Here is a 22,313-nt window from a genome sequence, read left to right as displayed (position 1 = left end):
AGGATAATTATTTACAGAGGAGGACTTAGTTCTGCCATTTTATCTTTTGTTTTCTGGGTGCCCTCTTTTCCTTGTGTTTCTGTCTGCCATTTTGGTTTGATGGTTTTCTATGATGTTTTGTATCTTCTCTGGCTTTCTATCTTTGAGTTTGCTAATTCTCTCTTCCATATCATATTCTCTTTTCCCAATGCTTTCTAATGCATTCTTCATCTCATTTATTCAATTCTTCAGCTCCAGAATTTCTGTTTGGCTCTTTTTTAGAGTTTCAATTACTTAAAGTATTCCTTCTGTTCATTAATTCTATTCCTAAGCTCAATGAACTGCCTTTCTGAGCTTTCTTGTAGTTCATTCAGTTTCTTCAATCAGTTAGATTGCAATATTCTGTGACTTTAAGTTTGGTTTCTGGAGAATTATCATTTTCTTTTTTTGATACTGTGTTACTGTGGTTCTTCATGGTGCTTGATGTGTTGTTCCTCTGCCAGTGCGTTTGAAGTAGCGAATATCATTCTTGTTTAGGTAAAGCTTTTTTTTTTTTTTTTTTTTTTTAATTCTAAGGATTCAACAGGTTAGAAATTAGAAGGCTTTCTTTTGTTTTCCAGTAGGTGGCACTATAGAACAAGTTTTTGGTTTCTCTCACCTGTGCTGCCTCTGGTTTTATTTGAGAGTCAGCATTTTCTGCCCTCCACCACCTCTATCAGAGGTGTCACCCAGTGCCCTTGTTACTGTTGCTTGTGCCTCTGGGGTAATTGGTACCTTGCTGCTGTTGGTATTGCTGGCACCACCACCTGGGGCATCAGGATGGTGGGTGCTTCTGCCACATCTGGGCTCTCCTGATTTGCAGGCTCCAAGGGGTGGGTGGGGTGCAGTTGGAGTTGCAAGTGCCTCTATATCAGGTATTGTCAGATTTGTGGGCTTCAACACTGCAGGCAGGGAACAGGGGGCTGGAGTCGTGGATGGCTCTGTGGCTGGAGGAACTGGGTCCCGGTTATCTGTGGCCACGGGCACCACTACATTCAGGAGGCTAGAGTCCTATGTATTGCTTCCCTTGCTGCTTTTGGGTTCTCTGGGGCTGCAGGCTTCGCTGCCACAGCCAGGGGACCACGACTGCAGGGACTGCCTCCACTGTTTCCCCAGTTCTACCTCCTCGATGTGTTCCCGTCCATCCACCTTTAGATGTACAGATATGTGGAGTTCTCTGGCATTCTGATGGGCTGGGCAGAGGGTTTCTGTTGAGTTGTTAATGTTTCTTTCACAGGTTGTAGACTGAAGGGGAGAGAAAAGGAAGCATCTTATCTGCTGTGATGCTGACATCACTTGCTTCATTCTAGGCTCTTATTTCACTATGTTTTCCTCGAGGACTCAATTCTTTCTTTCCCCTTAACACCACTCAACATATGCCCATTAGTTATAGGGGCTTGCCTGGGTAGTGAGGCTTCCATGGAATTGGGGTATGTTAGAATTCTGGTAAAGAGTGGAGAGTGGTAAGGAAATATTGTGCTGTTTGAAATATCACCCATATGACACATACATTACTTCTGGCATAAACATCTATAGGATTAGCATGACAAACTCTTATTTCCAAGGATGTAAGAATGTAATGTTACCTGCCCAAGTGTTATTGCCTGGAGATGTCAATGACTGAAACAATGGAATAAATCACTGATTGTGGAAGATAAAGTCTTAAATCTTGGATACATATTCAGGTGGAGAGACAGGAAAGAGAGGCTTCTCATCACTTCTCAGACAATGCTAACAACTCAATCTATTCACAAGGCCATCCTTTCCGGCTATCATTTTCCCTGAATCTTACTTCTAGTAAATTTGGAATTATAAACAATATGGTATTATTGTAGCATACAAAATATCTGAAGATGAAGCTGGAAAAGGATATAGGAGCCAGATCTTGGAGGACTCTTACATCATTTTAACAAGTTTGGACTTTATTTTATAAAAAACTGGGAAAAAAACAGAGTTTTAAATTAAGTGTGGTTTATTCAGTTTTATGACTTTGATAATTTATGTTGAGGGGGTTCTGCTAGGATGAATAGTAGTGAAATAAAAATAAAGATGTGAGGACAGTGTTTAGATCATTACAGTGGTTCAAGAAAAAGATAATGAAGGTTTGAATTAACATAGAAGTCATAGTTATGAATAGGAGGAAGTAAACTCAAGAAATATTTAGGAAACAAAATCAGCAGAACTTGAAGATTCTTTGAATAATCACCTGAAGGCTAGAAAGAGAAAATTAATCACCCTCAGATTTCTAGGGAAGTGGAGGGTGGATTGTGGTTTCACCAATGATAATTAAAAGCAAGCTGGGAAAAGGAAATGAAGAGTATAAGTTAAGACACATTGAACTTAAAGGTGTTTATTTGACGTTTGAATATACAAGCCTGAAATTTTCAGGGAAAAGCTCTTTGCCAGAGAAGTCCTGAAATGAAGACATAGAATTGGAGATCTTCAGGATAAAAGGCAGAGTTTCAACCTTGAGAGTGTACATATCTCACGAAGAGAGGGTATAGAATGAGAAGTTCAGAGGATTAATGATGGAATCTGGGGAACACCAATAATTAAGGGGAAGCAAAGAAAAAACACACAAAGAAGTCAGAAATAAAGCTCAGAGAATATGGTGAGAACTAGGAGACTGTTGTCATGCTCACCCAACAGTAGAGAAGCTTAGAGAAAAGACAAAGTGGTCAATGCCACTGAGACGTCTAATAATGTGAGGACTGGAATGATAATGTCTTCAGCATTAGCCATATTATCGGAAGCACAGTAGAAACAGAAGCTTCATCTTTGTGGGAGATAAGAAGCAGTGTTAACACTCCAACATCCAGAAGACTGGCTAAGATATAGAGGAGAGAAAATAGTAGAGAGAGATATGGGAATCTAGAAAAAAGTAATTTTAAACTGAGAATAATATTTCCAAAATGAGGAATAAAGTCAATAAGGCGAAAGAACATAATGCCACAAGATAGCATGGATGACTGATCAAGAAGGACCCAAATGGAGAGACTGGTCTTGAAGAGGAGGATAAACACTTTACCTCGGAGATTAAAACAGAAATGGATATAGACTAAACAAGAACCTCAAGCTACTATCCTATTTATCGTTTTATTCCTAACCAATATTCTTCAGCATCATTGCCTGTATCTTTCACTTCGTCATCCCTCAATCAATTTGTCATCATTTAGCTTTTAGTTGTGTCACTCCCCAGAAAATTCTCTTTTGAAAATCATTAATAATTATCTAGTTGACAAATCCAATGACTTGGTGACAACCACCTTGTCATTGAAAGGGTTTATTTTCTTTGGTTACTATGAAATTATAACAATTACATTTTTTTAACCTCTTATCTTTCTAGTCACTATTTTCTGCTTTTTCTCTTTGACTCTCCTTGCTTTTCTTCCTGCAAATGCTCTCTAGCATTCCATCCCAGACCTGTCCTCTCTCGAGAACATCTCTTCATGAAAAAGCTCATGGATTCTTACTGTTTCTGCCATTAACCCACGCAGAGGACACCCACAGATATATCTCCAGTCTTGTCACTCTCTGGAGCTCTAGTTTGACATTTAGAGCTACCTACTTGCTACTTGCATGTGCCACAGCACTATAATTTAAATATGTCTAAAATTAATCTTGTCTTCTCTCACCAAACTATTTTTATCTTTCTTCTTCATTTTTATGATAAATACCAACAATATTCTTCTAGCACCCAGTCTGAAAACTTATTATTGTCATTAAATAATTTCTGACTTTTTCCCTTCCAAAGCTGGTCGACTGTCAAATTCCACTGAACCTACTTTATAATAGTGCTTATAAAATATCCCTTCTTTCCAATCTCATAACTAATATCAGGTCCTAATGCACGTTGCCTACATTATTGCCAAAGCTTCCTAACTATCCTGCCCTTTCCTAAAGCAAATACCTGAGTGTTATTTCCTATACTTACAATTTTTCATTGACTCCCTATTGCCCATGCAGTAGAGTCCAATTTTAAAATCAGGCCCCTTTACTGCATTATTAGCACAGGCTGTACTAATTCATACTGTTTTTGAGACTCTTGTTATTCCTCATACACATCCTGCAATTTCCCACCACTTTGCCTTCCTCTGTTACCTATGCCCAAGATACCCTTCCAACTAATTATTACATAACAAAATTCTATCTGTTATTTAAGGCTTGACTCTAAAGTCACCTTGTATAATAAATGTTTTGCTTTTCCTCAGGTAAGAATAATTTTTAAACTCCTACGGCTCTTTATCTGTATTTATCTCTTTACCCTGTTGGCTTTCAAACATGAACTATGATTATATGGAAAACCTTTAGCTGATAGCAAAAAATGAGGTCCAAACAATTCAGGGACTCAATAAGGATTCATATTTTTCCCTATCTTTAACTGCTCAAGAATAGTATTAACATCTGAATATTTCCTTAAGTTTTCACATAGTATGTGATCCATAAATATATGTTGAATGAAAGTGAAAATGATTTGAAAGCTGCAAATCAAATATAAAATAGTAAGAGGATTATCATATTGATGGTTAAATACTATATATCTCCAAAGAAAATATGACTTAAAAGCAGGCTTATGATCGAATAATTATACTACATATAAATTGGCACACTGTAATTAATTTAAAATATTAAATTATTTTTTAACTTTGAAAATTTTAGAACAATCAGAAAATCAGTAATTTCCACTTAACATTGCACACATGGTTCCTAATTCAAGCCTCAATGTAGAATAACAATTTGCAGTATCTTAAAAACAAATAAAGAAAACCCAAATCACTTTCTTATTCTACTTATTTAAAAGGGACTAAAAGGTGGACATCTTGTAACATATACTGAGTTTTGTGGAGATTAGGGACTGGTTACTAAATGTATGATGAAGTAATATATATTTTCATGTGTGACTGATTGTCAGTGAGGAGGAGGAGAAATGAAAACTACTTGACAAATGAGAAGCATCTCCTTTGACTTTTATATGTAACTTGTCAAATTGGTAAAGCTCTACCTGAGTTTCAAAATATTTATGATGGCTTTGGAAGGAACACTTGTTTCTGTTCATTCTACAGTTGAGAGGAAACCTAATATGCAGAGTCATATTTAAATTAATGATTGAGGTATGAGATCTAAGACTAACTAGAGTCAAAGTAATTAATGCCAATAGTTTAATTTCATAAAAGGTTATTTCTCTCCTTACATTTCACTCCAAGCCTAGCAACCAGGTCTACTTAATCCCAACCAATATGTCTGGCCTTACTCTAAACTCAGAGACCATTCTTGGTTGAATATTCCAGTGAATTCACTAACTGATGGTTCAATATCAATTCAGTATCTCTGCTCACTCCAATTTGACTTGATTAAACTCCAAATTATGTGTGCTTGTATTTCTGCTCTAACATCTAGGCTCCAAGTGGTTCAGAGTCTGTGCATGGGTCAGTTACTGGTTATTGAATCTTTTCTTTTTAAATCTGTCTCCAGACCATCTTCACGATCAAGGATTCCCTGAGGCTCAGTATCTGAAATCTAATTCCAGATGAAACCCATATACTGCTATTTGGACATCCATTGGTCTCACCTATGGCTGAAGATTCTAAACACAATTTTGTCTCACTTTTGTTCTTGCTTTCAACACATATAGATGTCCTGACCTTATATTCACTTACTAGATCCATATACCCTGTATCCATGCCTAGATTATGACTTCCTCTGAATCTGTATTTAGACTCGTAGCCTTGTCATTGATACCATGGCATAATCCATCCTGAAGCACCCAGGTTTTACCCACACATTCCATTTAATGTTGACAAGCAAAACTGATTTCAAAATAAGACACCATAAAAGAATGAGATATATTAATATGGACTTCCAATAAATTCATGGCTCTGCCACTTATGGAAAAACTGATACCTAGTAAAAGATGTCAATGAAACATGTATCATGATCACTTACCTCAAAAATGACATCACAAATATTACATTACTAAGAAAAGAACTATCTAGGAGACAGATTTTATTCCTATCTACTATAAATTCAGAATAATAAATAGAGCTGTATTTGAAAAAGGGAACCAATTAATCTCAATAATTCAATTGCTTCTAATTAAGTATTATCTTACAGTACAGTTTATATTTTCAAGTATCATTTAATTTTTTGTCTTTCATTAGACATACATATGTGTGTACTAATTTATACATTAATTTATATAACTAATGTATATTAATTTATATTTTAATTTATTAACTAATATATAAATTTATATCCATGTATTCATTTATATCCATATATATGTTGCTTGGGATTGAGAATGTGGATATGTAGCATATATATTTTATAACTCCCTATAGTCCTGATATATATTCTCTTATAGAGCATATGCAATAAGAGATTTTTTAAGGAGAAAAATGTTATGCCATTTTAGTGGCGTGTATGTGAAAGGGTTCTCCTGTTGTATGTGTGTGTGTGTGTGAGTGTATGTTGAGGATAGGGTTGTTAAACTGTGTCTTGAGATTCTTCCAAAGACATTGAATACATTACTGATTTCATTTCTATTTGTAAAACAGAATCACAAATTTCAAAATTGTTCCAGTTTGTTTTGAATAGAGAATATGTAAATTTTTCATCATATTGAATATTTTTAACATGTAGTAGTGTTCTTAAAGATATTCTTTAGAGTGTCTACTGAGAGGAGTCAATATTCACATAATAGTTGCTTCTGATTAGACATGACAGGAGGAATAGCTTTGAAAACTTAAATTCAAACTTAAATTTGATACTATTCTTGCACAAAGCGAACATTGTTCATGTAAGTTCTACTAGTCAAAGTTTCGTTTGCTCAAACACTAACCTTATAGATCAGTATATTGAATTTGAATGCTCTCCAGATGACTGGGATCCCATTGAGCTTACACAGCAGCATTTCTTCAATTTTTCAAAAACTAACTTACAATTGGACTATAATTACTAGCTTTAGTTTATGACCCTAAAGGAATAAAACTATTGGCATTAGAGCACTGAAGACAAAGCCTTGTTAACATAGGTACTACAAATCTTGTGCAAAGTGGGTTTCCGTATCAGTGAAATAGTAAAATCAATAAATAGAGCTCTTCTATAAGCACTAAACAATACATTGAGTTAGAAACCTTAGCCTAAAGAAGTTATAGTCAGGACATCTTTTTCTTTAAGCTGCACTTACCTTTTTTAGTTGAGGCAGCACCAACCTCTTCTTTGGCTCGTTCAGTTTCTGTAAATTCAGAGATTGAAGAACGAGAAACGGATATCAGACATGCGAGGTCAATATCTTATAGTATTCTAAGTCAGACAAGACTAAAACTGCCCAAAGGATAAAACGTATGTGGCACCTGAGAGCAAAGCAAGCAGCAGAGAAAACCACACTAGAACGAGCTTGAATTTTTTTGTAACTAATGAACTTCCTTAAATAACAATACAGAAATTCTCTTTCAAGATACAATTCTGGTGGTACTAAATTTTATGCTTATATAAGTAGTGACCATAAAAAAGGCAGCTTATTCCACAGAATTACACTGGAATACTAATTTATTAGTTTATAGTCAAATCTTAAATGATGCATAAATTGCAGGGAAGAGCACTAGAAAGGCCTTCTTTGTTTAGCCTTTAACTATGGGGATGACAAGCCATAATTGACCTAAATCAATTTGCTTTATATTATAAAATATTAGCCATAATGTTACAGAAAATTCCACTTGAATATTGCTTTGAAGAGAGAGAAAAAGAAAAAAAAATTAGGATCACATTTTTTTTTTTTTTTTTTTGTACATGGATGACCACAACAAAAGCAACAATGATTGCAATTACCAAACATGAAACACACTTATACTATGTCATAACATTGACATTCAGTCCAGTAATCCTCCACTGTAACAGCTCCTTTACTTTGCAGTGAAAATTGATTTGTATATTCTAAGAAAAAAAAAATTAAAAGGCCAAAATGGCTTCTTGGAGTTTCTCTAAATATCTAGTGTGGAAGACAGGAAGATAGGAGAGCTCTTCCAAAAACATAATCTGAAATGCTGGTCCTAGTGCAAAATGTTAGACCTCAAATCAAGGCTAATTAAAGTGGAAGTTTCTTTGATCCATACGAAAATTAGAAAATGACAATGAGCTGGTGAATTTTTACAAAGTTTATTTACTCATTTTATTAGCTTTTGATTATTCAAGGCTGTTGCCCTTGGACATCTGTATTTGTGTTTTTCGTTTTATTCTTACTAGTACGTGTATATAATCCCTGTTACTCATACGCACTCACTCAGCAGCTGAGGCTCTAGGAACAACCAGTAAATGGGGGTCTTCATGCCCCCTTGTGCTCCCTGTGCCATAGACCTTGGGCTGTGAGAGAGATCAGATGTCAGGACACCTTCACATCACTTTCAGGTTTTAATTTCACCATATTAGATACCACCAGCTTCACAATTTGAGCCCAGGCAAGAAGTCATGTAAATAAGACTTCTTCAGGCTATTTCAAGACCTGGAGCTCCAGGACTAAGCAGATCCCTGGCTGTTATATAGCTTTGAGGAAAGACTTTAGACCAGTGGTTCTCAAAATTGGAATGCATCAGAGTCACTCAGGAGGGCTGTTAAAACACAGATATGGGCCTGATTCAGTAGGTCTGGGGCATGTCCTAAGAATTTACATTTCTAGCCAGTTCCCAGGTGATGCTTATGCTGCTGGTCTTGGCCATATTTTGGAAACTAATTACCACACTTCCCCTAATACGCAATCAGGACTAATGTCCCTGAAATCCCCAACCTTGTTCACCTCAGGTACTACCATGAGTCTAGGCTTCCAGCAGAAAACAGTCTATATGGCTTTGTATTTCTCCTAAAAACAGACTCTTTTCCAAAGTCCTTCCACTGAGTCATCTCTTTATCAAAGCACACATCCCTAAATTCTCAGCCTCTTCTCAAAATGTGCACTTTACTTTCTTCCTTTAACCAAACTAGTTCCCTAAGGACACTACATCCCCTACAAATGGTTTTCCAAAATAGAGACAGTTTATTTTTCCCTTATATACCAAAGTGTCTGGAAGTGACGTATATTTACTTCTGCTTTTTAACTAAATTAATAAATGCTGTTTATGACTTCTCTTTAGTTCTTATTACTTCTGATGGATTGTTATCTCTTTGCTTCCTCCAAATCTCAGCTTTTGAAGTCCACAGTATCAGGTTGCACCCGGCTCTGTCTTGCTCTATTGCTGCCATTAACCAGCATTATGCCTGTGTCCCATTAATTATTGAATATTTCTATACATAGTTATCTGCTCCACTATTACTACTGTGATTTTTCATTAGGAACCACTCTCAACTCAGGCTTCACAATAGACTAAGCTGGGGAGTTTTTATAAGCCTGTGAGATTCAGACGTAGTAGATCTGGGGAGGACTACAGAGCTTTGAGATTCTGAGTTAATGAGTCTGGGATAAGGTAAGCCTGGCTATTTGTCTATTCATAAGCTTGTCAAGATACTCTATTATTTAACCAGGATTGGGAGTCACTTATAGACACAGTCCATACAACCATGAGATCTCTCATTTCCTTGACCTTCTCACTTTTGAAAATTGGAGACCCCACTTCTCTGATCACTACCAAGAAAAAGGATCTTGGACTTTTTCTTTGCTGCCAAGACTTTGATTTCAAAATTCCTATTCCCTGGCACCACTCTTCCTGTTATAGTTCTCTTACTCAAGAACCTCCTCTAAGTAGTTTCTGACCCCATCAATACTTTCATTCCTTTGATCTTACCAGTTTCTCAATGCTCCAGATCTTCCTTATGTCCTCACTTCTCTTCTTTCAAGCTTATATTTAAATAAGCCATGGTTAAATCATTCACTTATTGTTTGTTTTCATAGTCATCTGGTGTATTAAGTTTCTAGGGCTGCCTTTAAGTTATTAGGTGGCTAAAAACAACAGAAATTTATTCTTTCACAGTTCTGGAGGCTAGAAGTCCAGCATTAAAGTGTTGCCAAGGCCCTCTGAAACTTGCTCTGAAGGCTCTTGGGAAGAATCCTTCCTTGCCTCTTCCTAGCTTCTGTTGGTTGCCAGCAATCTTTGGCATTCCTTGGCTTGTAGCTGCATCACTCCAATTTCTCCCATTATGTTCATACGGCTGCCTTCCTTCTGAATGTGTCTGTGTCTCTAAATCTCCCTCTCCTTAAAAGAGCACCAGTCACTGGATTTAGGGCCCATTCTAATCCAGTACAGCCTCATCTTACCATGATTACACCACTAAAGACCATTTTTTGAAATAAGCTTGCATTCACAGGTACTGTGCTAGTTAGGATTTCAACATATCTTTTGAGGGGTTGCAATTCAATCCACTACATGTGCCAAAACACCAAACCTACTCTATGCCTGCCACCTGAGCCGCCATCCAAACCGGAGGAAGGCCCCCACCCTGCTGCAGATCTGACTTCAAATGTCTAGTCACAGTGTTTAACAGAGTGCTCAGCACTGAGCAGCAATACTACCACAGACCTAGTGAAGCTACTTTCTCATTTTTCTAGACAAGTGGTTCATGAATACCCTTCCTTTCTCAAACTTCCAACATCCTGTAACATAAAAGCAAGTTGCTGTTGGGATCTTCATAGAGAAAGTAGAAGCAGACTAGGCTATCTCATCTTTTCACCACCTCACCAGCACGTAGCAGCACCATTTGTCTTCTTTCCAGACCCATAGGATCATCATTCCCTATTTAATACCAATTCCTCCAAATTTGCCCTGCATCCCAACTCGTTTTGCATAGACGATGACGTTAAACTTGCAAGTACTGCTTCTATCTGCTACTCCATCTGCTTTCCACTTCACTGATGCTTTCACATCAGCTCAGAAACATAAAATGTCACCGTTTATAACTTCAGACCACCACGGCCTTCACTCCTACGTGTCCCCTACCTCAACTACCTCATCTCTCTGTGGTCCACCATGGTCTCCAGAGACCTGCTATGTTCAGTGTCACCACTTCTATCTTCTCAGTCTCTATTTTTTAAGATTGTTTAATTGTGAAAGATATAATATAAATGAAAGGCATAAAGGTATATAACATATGTGATAACATATGTGCATATTTTAATGAATGGCAATAAAAAATGCACATCTTTGTAACCCCCTGTAAACTTAAGTAATAAAATATCACCAAAGACTTTGAAACCTCTTACTTGTCCTATTACCACTGCATACCTCTCTCTTCATCTCAGAATTATCACTGTCCCATATTTTGTATTAATAATTTCTTTATTTTCCTGTACATTTTTTATTACATGAATTTATCTCTAAACAAAGGTAAGGCCATTTTTTACAGATTGAATTATATTGTTTAGTGATATAACTATATAAATTGACTTATACTTTTTAATTCTTATAATTTGCTTCCTTTAAAACGTGTGCTGAGACGCAGTGTTAAAATTGTTTAACAAGATGGCCGTTAGATTTGGGTAGCTTTAGTGCCTTTGGTGGTCTACTTAAACAAACCAAAGCCAGAGCCAACTAGATTTATCTCAAATCTGAGTGATACTCAAAAGCAATTATCACAAGCTAAACAAACTAAATTATTTAGTTATTTAGCCAAATAACTAAATTTTCCCAAATAAGACAATATATGTTATAGTCAGTTAAATATATATTTTTGCTTTGCTTCCATGTATTCTCTATAAAAACCTTTGCCCTACCCCCCAATGGTGGAGTGCCCCTCATGATTTATCGGTTTTTTCACTGCCCTATTTGATTCATTGTTTACTTAAATAAATAGTTTAACTTTTTATACAAGCCACATTGATATGGGGAACTGTAGTTGATTGATTTAACTGCTGTATAGTATTCCACTTATACATATTCTACAAATTATGTATCCATTTTCCTGCCAATGGACACTAGGTCATGTCCTGTATGTGTTATTGTAAAATAATGCTGCTATGAATATTCCTGTATATGAATCCTGGTGCAATGTGCAAGAATTTTCTTAGAAGTGAAATTGCTAGGACATAGCATGTGTCTCTGTTTAACTTCTCTAGATAAAAGCCATATTTTTCCCCCAAATTTTACACTCACACCAACACTGTATGTGAGAGTTTCTATTGCTTCATATCATCACCATCACCAGAATGAACATTTTTCTCCACTTTTGGTCAATTTGATATATGTAAAATAGTATCGTGGTTTTAAGTACATTTTCATTATTACTAAGAGGTTAAATATTTTTGATATGTCTATAGGCAATTTGTGGTTTGTTTTGTTTTCTTTTTGATCCTTACTTATATCTTTTGCTCATTTTTTCTACGCATTAGTCTATCAAGTTCTTTCTCTTTTTGTTTTTTCATTTTTAGAGTTATTTATTTTTCATTACTAACCTCTAGTTACTTATATATGCTACAAATATCTTTTCCAAAATTGTAACTTGTCTTTTATCTCTTTATGGCATCTATTGATAAGTTTTAAATTTTACTGTAATCATTTTAGTACATTAGACATTTTATTTACGGCTTGAATTTATATATATAATTTTTGTGATCCAACCATACTTCAAGAAAATATATACATATATCTTCCTATACTTTTTTCTTTAAATTAATGGCTTGTTTTGTTTTTACCATTTAAGTCCCTGAACCATCTGGAGTTGATATTTTGGAATTGTACAAAGTAGGAATAAATTACACTTTTTTTTTTTTTTGGCAATGAATACCAACTACATTAGCAACATTTTAAAATAATCTCTCTATTCTCTAACTATTGAAATGGTTATTTTCCTTATATCAGATTTTTGCTCAAGTGGAATCATTTTAGGTCTCTTTTTGTTCCTGTTTGTCCTATTGGAAAACTTGTTTAGATCTGCACTAATACCATGCTCCCTTGAAAACACAGTTATCATGACACTGTTTTATTAATAAGACTCAGGTCACAAAGTACTTTTCTCAATAGTCATACTTCATAGTGTTATTTTGCTGTACTCATTATTATACTTTCACAATATTAAAATTTATTCCTGATTTTCTATTTGAAATTCTCTCCTCCTCCTCTCTACTTCCTAATGTCTAAACTGAACTCAGATTCTACTTCTGCAAGTTCTCATCTATATAGCTTTCATCTCTTTGAACCAAACTTGATAAATGTTCTTAAGCTCCAAACCATGACATTTTTCCAATTTTGTGCTGGCACCCAGGACACCAACCTTGGCTCTATACGTGGGATTGAATAAGAAGCACATCTTGGCCTAACATCTAAGTCAGTCCCAGGTTTCTCACAGTCTAGTTTTCCTGGCACTTAAACCTCCCCAAACCATCCCCTGGCATTGTATCAGTACTATTTTGAGTTCATTCAGTCAGCATCATCTGTGATTTGGGTAGTGATCATATAATTTATTATCCAAACTAAGCAGGTGAAAGAAGGTGTTAGTAATAATTATTCCAGAATAATATGAAGAAACCCAGATTGCCCTAAACAACTTAGATACCTGTCATATATGTCATCGAACCTGTGGTCTAGACACACCCCCCTGATATCAGACCTACTAGTTCAGGCCCATAGATCTTTCCCCCCAGCAATTTCCATGACAGAATATTTAAACTATGTCCAAAAAGCCATGCCACTTTCTAACTAACATAAGCTGTCCCCAAACAGTCTTCTAACATCATAAAACTAAATAAATCCAAAGGGGTTTTATTTTTAAATTCTGCATACTGGCTTCTCCTGAATGATCCTGACATATATTACTAGATCAAGAGATAGATATGTGACTCACAAATTTAAGTATTGAAATGTAGTTAAGGTGATAAGCAGAGTCAGGCTTGGTGGCTGAGCATACCACAAAAATCTAGTGTAGTGTTAAAACCAAGGAATGAAAAATGTCTGACTGTTGCCATTTAATTCAAATTTAGGTCCACAATTAAAAATAACTAGACTTTGGCCCCTGACCTGGTCTTTGGTGTCTTTTTCACTCAGAATTCAAACTGACCACAGGCTGGTCAAACATGCACACGGAATACATGATCAAAGCCCTATGGTCCTCGATATGAAGAGCGAAGTAATGTATGGCAGTGCTTCCCAAGGTTTTGAGGAATACTGGTCCTTGAAATGTTCTTTGGAAAAAAGAGGGTAATGTGGTCAAATATATTTGCTAAGCATTGTCTACTACATTCCCTCTTGATTCACCAAGAGGAGTGTTAAAGATCTGAAATGCCCATGAGTCTTGTCCTCGTCCTCCTTGGAAATGACTAATCATATCATTAACCCCTCGGTCTCTATCCAATGTGGCGATGGGGGTGAGGGAGTGTGTGTGCAGTGGACTGCAGGGAAGAAAACGGGGTGTGTTGAGGCATTTTTGTACACACTATGATAAAGGAATCTGTGTTGACTTGCGGAAAGTAAATCTAGGTTTGGCATCCCTGTTGGTCAAAGGCACTCTTCCTCCATCCACATAATCCCTGACAAATAACTTTACATGTGGAGGCATTAAGTGCCCCTCCATAGTGCTTGCTACATCACTGAACATGAAGGGCTTCCCTTTTCTTCAAGCTCATGGTATCATGAGAACATCCACCCTGCACTGATACAGTTCCCAAACTAGTCTGTGTCCTCTAGTGTTTCTCTTACTGTGATTTTGGTTTCTTAAGACCTAGAGCAAACAGTTCCACACCACAAATTCAATTCACATTCTTGTTATCTCCTTTAATTGAGTACTAAAGACAAATTACCTTTTACTTTTTCCATGGACTTGCTCTAGTCCTGTCAATTTCACCTATGCTTTTTAATTCAATACCATGAAATTGTATCACATAAATACTTAATTTATGTTAATTAAACTATACATCTCATGCTCTCATTTGCTCTCATAATTTAAGATAATGTAAAATCATATCCTAAATATTCAGGTTATACACACAAAACTCTGTGTCCTTATTATGTGGGTGACAGAAGGAATTTTCAAGAGCATTTGTAATGATATGTCTTAGGCATTAACTTTATAAATAGCTCACTGTACATAAAAGCTATGTAAATATTCTTCTGTTGTATGATTTCAAGACCAAAAAAAAAAAAAAAACAGTTCTTATTTGGGGAAATGGATGGTCACATTGCTAGCAGAGATTTTAAATAATTTATGAATTATCTCTAACTTTTGTATTGGGAGATAATGCCCATGTCAAGTCCAAATCGTTCAACCATACAAGGAGTTGAATATTAATTCTTTTGAAACCTTTATACTGGGTCTAAGATGATTTGGCAATCTAAATTTGTTAATTTCCTGCAAAAGATGCTGATCTCTTCAAAACTTGATTGGATAGTGTTTCATAGATAGCAGAACTTACAGGGTTTTTTTTTATTGCAAATGAATATTTTTATCTAAATGTCACATTTTTCTAGGAAGAAAATTTTCATTTTCAGAGTAATCTTCAATCTAGAGTCCTCTACCAGTTCTGCAAAATTATCAGTTTTGTTTTATATATTTTCTTGATTATGCATTTCTACAGACTAAGTATTAGCATACTAAATACTCTGTAATATGAAGTTCTAATCAGCTTATATTCAACTAAAAATTGTCATGAAAATATAACTGGAATTTTAGATTCATGTTATACCTTTCTTTAAGGTCTACAATGTCTATGTAAACACTTCCAACTGTAATTTTTTTTAAAAGACACCAAGCTACTCAATATTATATTTTCCAACTTTTTTCTGATATATTCACCAATGATATACCCTGTCTCAAAAACCTGACCGTAAATAAAACATGCATTTGTTTTTTTATTAGTACCATCATTAATACTTATGTAAAAAAAGAAAAAAAAGAAAAAAAAATACTTATGTAACTCTAAATCAAAAGGAAAATATAAACTTATTTACATAATGCACAGAAATGAGGTTTGATCTTAAATCTTATATACAAAGCTTAGAGAAGCTAAAAGAATATTTTTTCTAAACTCAAATATATGCCATTATGCCTAAATTTTCATGAATGGCCATCTGTTAGATACTTCATCGAATTGAGAAATACCAACAAAGAAAAAAGCATTTATCCTTTAGCATATTGTCAAAGCCACTATTGATGCAAATGCCATGGTATACTATAGTTGTCAGTCAATATTTATTCTAAATCTGAGGATAGAAGCCTTAAAAGAAAATTATGATATTGCAAGAGCAGTACTTAATAAAATTGTTGAGGGTTTCCTTTTCATTAAAGGCACAATAACTTTCATAGTAGACAAATTATGTTGCCTCCTGGTTTGATCAAGTGATTAATCACTAGGAAAATTTTCTAATGTGTTTAAGAAACTGAAAACATCACTTATCATTCTGTAAAATGGGAAACAAAAATATAAACAACTCAAAAAAGAGGTTATGACCCGGACAAATTAACATTTACAAGTTAAAGCTCTATAGATAAATTTTAATAAGAATTGATTCACAGAAAAGACAAGGTTGAGTAATTATGCATATCAGTTTAACACAACAAATAATCAGAGCAAGAAACATTTGATAAGTCAGCCTAAAACATTAGCATTAGCACTGTCTACAGCAGAAAGTTAAATGAGTAAGCTGCTGAAATATGCTTTTTGTTTTCTCAAGTTTTAGTCAACATACTTGCTTTAACTTGTTTTTCACTTGGAGCTGTTAAGGACAAGAAATAATAAGGTCTAAGTCAGTTACAAGTCTCCTTGGGTCTCTCTAAAATAGTTTTCTAAAATGGTTTTTTTTTCAAAAAAACTATATTATAACCTTGGAAACTAAAGAAACATGTAGGTCTGAGGAAGAAAAAATACAACGCTGTGCCATTTTCTTTGATAAACTTTAAATATATGCCATGAACCATAGATTTCTTTTCTGATATTCATATACCTTCTCCCAACACAGAATGCTCATTCATGACTCATTCATTTTGTTTTCCGTTTTAAATTATTTAAGAATCTGATTGGTTTTATATATATGCCAATGCAATTTCCTTAAAGCCTACAAAATGGTATGAAAGGAAGTGAATCGATAAATTATCCAATTGTTTCAATTCTAAAAACATAGTGAATTACAGCTAAGTTGCTACACTGTAATCACACCATGAAATGAACAGATAATGATTTCAAGAAATTTAAATTATTGTATTTTGTCAAATTTAATATTGGATAATAATGTTTAGCTATTAAAACTCTTAAAACTATTCTATCAAACATTTAGAGAAGAGCTAACAGCCATCCTTCTCAAACTCCTCCAAAAATTGCAGAGGAAGGAACACTCCCAAACTCATTCTACGAGGCCACCATCACCCTGATACCAAAACCAGACAAAGAAACTACAAAAAAAGAAAATTACAGACCAATATCACTGAAGAATATAGATGCAAAAATCCTCAAAAAAGACTAGCAAACAGAATCCAAAAACACATTAAAAGGATCATACACAAAGATCAAGTAGGATTTATCCCAGGGATGGAAGGATTCTTCAATATACACAAATAAATCAAAGTGATACACCATATTAACAAACTGAAGAATAAAAACCATATGATCATCTCAATAGATGCAGACAAAGCTTTTGACAAAATTCAACACCCATTTATGATAAAAACTCTGCAGAAAGTGGGCATAGAAGGAACCCACCTCAACATAATAAAGGCCATATATGACAAACCCACAGCAAAACATCATTCTCAATGGCGAAAAACTGAAAGCATTTCCTCTAAGATCAGGAACAAGACAAGGTTGCCCACTCTCACCACTATTATTCAACATAGTTTTGGAGGTCCTAGCCATGGCAACCAGAGAAGAAAAAAGAAATAAAAGGAATACAAATTGGAAAAGAAGTAAAACTGTCACTGTTTGCAGATGACATGATACTATAGGTAGATAATCCTAAAGATGCCATCAGAAAACTACTAGAGCTAATCAATGAATTTGGTAACGCTGCAGGATACAAAATTAATGCACAGAAATCTCTTGCATTCCTATACACTAACAACGAAAGATCAGAAAGAGAAATTAAGGAAACAATCCCATTCACCATTGCAACAAAAAGAATAAAATACCTAGGAATAAACCTACCTAAGGAGGTAAAAGACCTGTACTCAGAAAACTATAAGACAGTGATGAAAGAAACCAAAGATGACACAAACAGATGGAGAGATATACCATATTCTTGGACTGGAAGAATCAATATTGTGAAAATGACTCTACTACCCAAAGCAATCTACAGATTCAACGCAATCCCTTTCAAATTACCAATGACATTTTTTATAGAACTAGAACAAAAAATCTTAAAATTTGTATGGAGACACAAAGACCCCGAATAGCCAAAGCAATCTTGGGAAAGAAAAACAGCTGGAGGAATCAGACTCCCTGACTTCACACTATACTACAAAGCTACAGTAATCAAGACAACATGGTACTGGCACAGAAACAGAAATATAGATCAATAGAACAGGATAGAATGCCCAACGATAAACTCACGCACCTATGGTCAACTAATCTATGACAAAGGAGGCAAGGATATACAATGGAGAAAAGACAGTCTCTTCAATAAGTGGTGCTGGGAAAACTGGACAGCCACATGCAAAAGAATAAAATTAGAACACTCCCTAACACCATACACAAAAATAAACTCAAAATGGATTAAAGACCTAAATGTAAGGCCAGACACTATAAAACTCTTAGAGGAAAACGTAGACAGAACACTCTATGACATAAATCACAGCAAAATCCTTTTTGACCCACCTCCTAGAGCAATGGAAATAAAAACAAAACTAAACAAATGGGACCTAATGAAACTTAAAAGCTTTTGCACAGCAAAGGAAACTATAAACAAGACAAAAAGACAACCCTCAGAATGGTAGGAAATATTTGCAAACAAATCAATGGACAAAGTATTAATCTCCAAAATATATAAACAGCTCATGCAGCTCAATATTTAAAAAACAAAAACAACCCAATCAAAAAATTGGTGGAAGATCTAAATAGACATTTCTCCAAAGAAGACATACAGATGGCCAAGAGGCATATGAAAAGATGCTCAACATCACTAATTATTAGAGAAATGCAAATCAAAACTACAATGAGGTATAACCTCACACTGGTTAGAATAGGCATCATAAGAAAATCTACAGGGCTTCCCTGGTGGCGCAGTGGTTAAGAATCCGCCTGCCAGTGCAGGGGACACAGGTTCAAGCCCTGGTCTGGGAAGATCCCACATGCCGCAGAGCAACTAAGCCCGTGTGCCACAACTACTGAGCCCATGCTCTACAACAAGAGACGCCACTGCAATGAGAAGCCCACGCACCGCAATGAAGAGTAGCCCCCCTCGCTGCAACTAGAGAAAGCCCGCGCGCAGCAACAAAGACCCAACTCAGCCAATAAATAAATAAATTAAAAAAAAAAAAAGAAAAGAAAATCTACAAACGATAAATGCTGGAGAGGGTGTGGAGAAATGGGAACCCTCTTGCACTGTTGGTGGGAATGTAAATTGATACAGCCACTATGGAGAACAGTACAGAGGTTCCTTAAAAAACTAAAAATAGAATTACCATATGACCTAGCAATCCCACTACTGGGCATATACCCAGAGAAAACCACAATTCAAAAAGACACATGCACCCCAATGTTCATTGCAGCTCTATTTACAATAGCCAGGTCATGGAAGCAACTTAAATGCCCAACGACAGATGAATGGGTAAAGAAGATGTGGTACATATATACAAAGAAGTACTACTCAACCATAAAAAGGAATGAAATTGGGTCATTTGTAGAGATGTGGATGGACCTAGAGACTGTCATATAGAGTGAAGTAAGTCAGAAAGAGAAAAACAAATATCGTATTATATTAACACATATATGTGGAATCTAGAAAAATGGTACAGATGAACCAGTTTGCAAGGCAGAAATAGAGACACAGATGTAGAGAACAGACGTATGAACAGCAAGGGGGGAAAGTGGAAGGGGGCGGCTGATGGGATGAATTGGGAGATTGGGATTGACATATATACACTAATATGTATAAAACGGATAATTAATAAGAACATGCTGTATAGCACAGGGAACTCTACTTCACCTTGCTGTACAGTAGAAACTAACACAACACTGTAAAACAACTATACCACAATAAAAAAAAATTTTTTTAATAAAAATAAAATCATTTAACCAAAAAAAAAAAAAAAACCTCTTAAAACTGATTATACCCATAGTCATTTTTATGTCTCCCCATGTTTATACGTTTCTCTGATGTATGCTCTATTTCAGCTTTCTGCATATGTACATAAGTGAGAATGTGTTATGGCCCAGTTATGGGAATGTTACCCCCAAACACATAATCTGTTCTCTGTAAGGTAGACAAAAACATTCATTCCTTCTCAAAGGTAAGTAATGTCAATGTTAATGTGAAGTGTGAAATGTGTGATTATTTCATATTGTAAATTATTTAAAAGTCATTCATATTTATATTTTTTAAAAATATGATTATCCTATTTGATATTTCTCTTTTCATCCACTCAAACGTTTTCAAGTTCCTAAAATGTTCCTGACATTATGATAGGCACTCTGGGATAAAGATATAAAAAACAATCTTCATATTCTAATTTCTGACTATTTAAAGTGGAAAAAAGAAAAGGTAATATGATTATAAGAGTATGTTAAGTGTTTTTATATAGAAAAGAAAATGATGCTATGGGAACTAGCTGGAGAAACTCCTAAATGGATTTGGGTTTTCTGAGGAAGTTTTACAAACCTGGAAGAAGAATAAGAAATGTGGTTTCGAATCTGCAGTTTGCTGTGGTCTGTGACAGGGGTGGGAGTATAGTTGAGCTAGATTTGCATGGTTATTTACATAATATTGTAATTGCTATTTTAATGTATTGCCAATGTAAATGCTATTTCCATTTAAATAAAATATGATGGAAGGAGTGACTAATGGACATTATATGAGGTTATGACAGCTTACACACACACACACACACACACACACACACACACAATCAGTAAAGTTCCTTGAGCAGGAGTTGCATTTATTTTCATTTGAAACAACAAATAGGGCAAGTTAAATGCCAGAAACCTTTAAGAAAATCATTTGGTATCTACACCTAATGCTTTCTTAGTTTCTGTTTGTTTGTATATGTGTTTTTCTGCTTGTCTGATTGTCAGTTCACTTTTTTCCCCTCATTCGAATATAAATTGACTGAAGACAAAATCTACTTCTACTCTCATTGCAACTCCCCTGAGTACTCAAGATGTGTCATTAAATAACATTTTGAATAGAGAGAGAATATTTGCTGGAATTGAATATTTCATATTTTCAAAACAAAGCAATGTCAGATGCACTTATAATAGAAAGGGTTTTGTTTTTGTTTTTGTTTTTGCTTTCTACCCTAAACTGTAAAATAGTGCTTCTCAAACACTGCTTTGACTAATGCACTGGGGATCTTAGGAAGTTGCAGATGCTGATTCAGTAGATCTGGGGTGGGACCAGAGATTCTGTATTTCTAACAACCTCTCAGGCGCTCCTAATGCAGCTGGCTCACAGAACACACATTGAGTAGCAAGAGTGTAATGTACTATTTGGCCTCCATTTTCTAACATGGCATTGGTGTTAACTGTACGACAGGAACTTGGAAAAAAGACATCTCATATGATGGAAGGGTTTCCTGCCCTTTCCAGTCATGGCCCTTACCCCCGTCTGAGGGTACATCATTAATAAACCTTGGACATCAGGTAGAAAGACCCCAGCAACCCCAGTCTGACTCACCTGAATGCTCCTTCTTTGGTGACTTTGCTGTATCAAACAAGAAAAGAAAAAAATTCAACACTTTGTACCATTTGATCACATTTCATTATTCAATTGCAAGTTAATATCTTGAAATTAAGAGGATAGAGGAATTTAAAAACAGTTACCTGGTTCTACATGTTTTTCTTTCTTTTCCTGTTCTGAAACATATTATTTTTGTTATTATTATTATTCCAATTTTATGTGTCACAACTTAATTGTCCTAACACAAAGAAACATATATGTCTAGTGCTCTATTGCACCAATAATAGCTGCCATGAAAAGACTAATATCCGACGTATATTTAAAAAGTTTTTCCAATCTTCCTCTGTTTTCCCTCACAGAACAGCAATAAAAATTATTCTGAATATTAGAGGAATTAAAATTTTTCATGGATAATAAACTAGAAGGATAAAGTAGGGTCTATAAAGGATGGAAAAATTTTTAATTTCCTTTCTTACTAAATCAACATGAAATAAACTTGGGATAAAAAGTAAGCATAAAGGATAATTATTACAGCTGTTTTAAAATAATTCTCAGATAAGGATG

The 22,313-nt window shown here is 35.1% G+C and overlaps 1 protein-coding gene across 13 annotated transcripts in view; it reads right to left on the bottom strand.

Annotated features, from left to right (window-relative positions):
• The window catches only part of TRDN (triadin), a 367,278-nt gene that overhangs the window by 101,187 nt on the left and 243,778 nt on the right, over window positions 1-22,313 (bottom strand). For all 13 annotated transcript variants that reach the window (XR_009005184.1, XM_057527820.1, XM_057527823.1 and 10 more), the window contains 4 exons: window positions 21,893-21,925; window positions 21,747-21,773; window positions 16,614-16,640; window positions 7,205-7,252 (listed from right to left, as the gene is read on the bottom strand). Coding sequence is in view for 12 of the 13 variants with exons in the window: in XM_057527820.1 (XP_057383803.1) it covers window positions 7,205-7,252; window positions 16,614-16,640; window positions 21,747-21,773; window positions 21,893-21,925 (135 nt within the window). In the remaining variant the exon portion in view is untranslated. The remainder of the gene's footprint in view (window positions 1-7,204; window positions 7,253-16,613; window positions 16,641-21,746; window positions 21,774-21,892; window positions 21,926-22,313) is intronic.

This window comes from Balaenoptera acutorostrata, chromosome 14 (genome assembly GCF_949987535.1).
Source record: "Balaenoptera acutorostrata chromosome 14, mBalAcu1.1, whole genome shotgun sequence".
NCBI classification, from domain to species: domain Eukaryota; kingdom Metazoa; phylum Chordata; class Mammalia; order Artiodactyla; family Balaenopteridae; genus Balaenoptera; species Balaenoptera acutorostrata.
The sequence above is the reverse complement of the archived record's forward strand: the minus strand, read 5'-3'. Positions and strand labels throughout refer to the sequence as shown.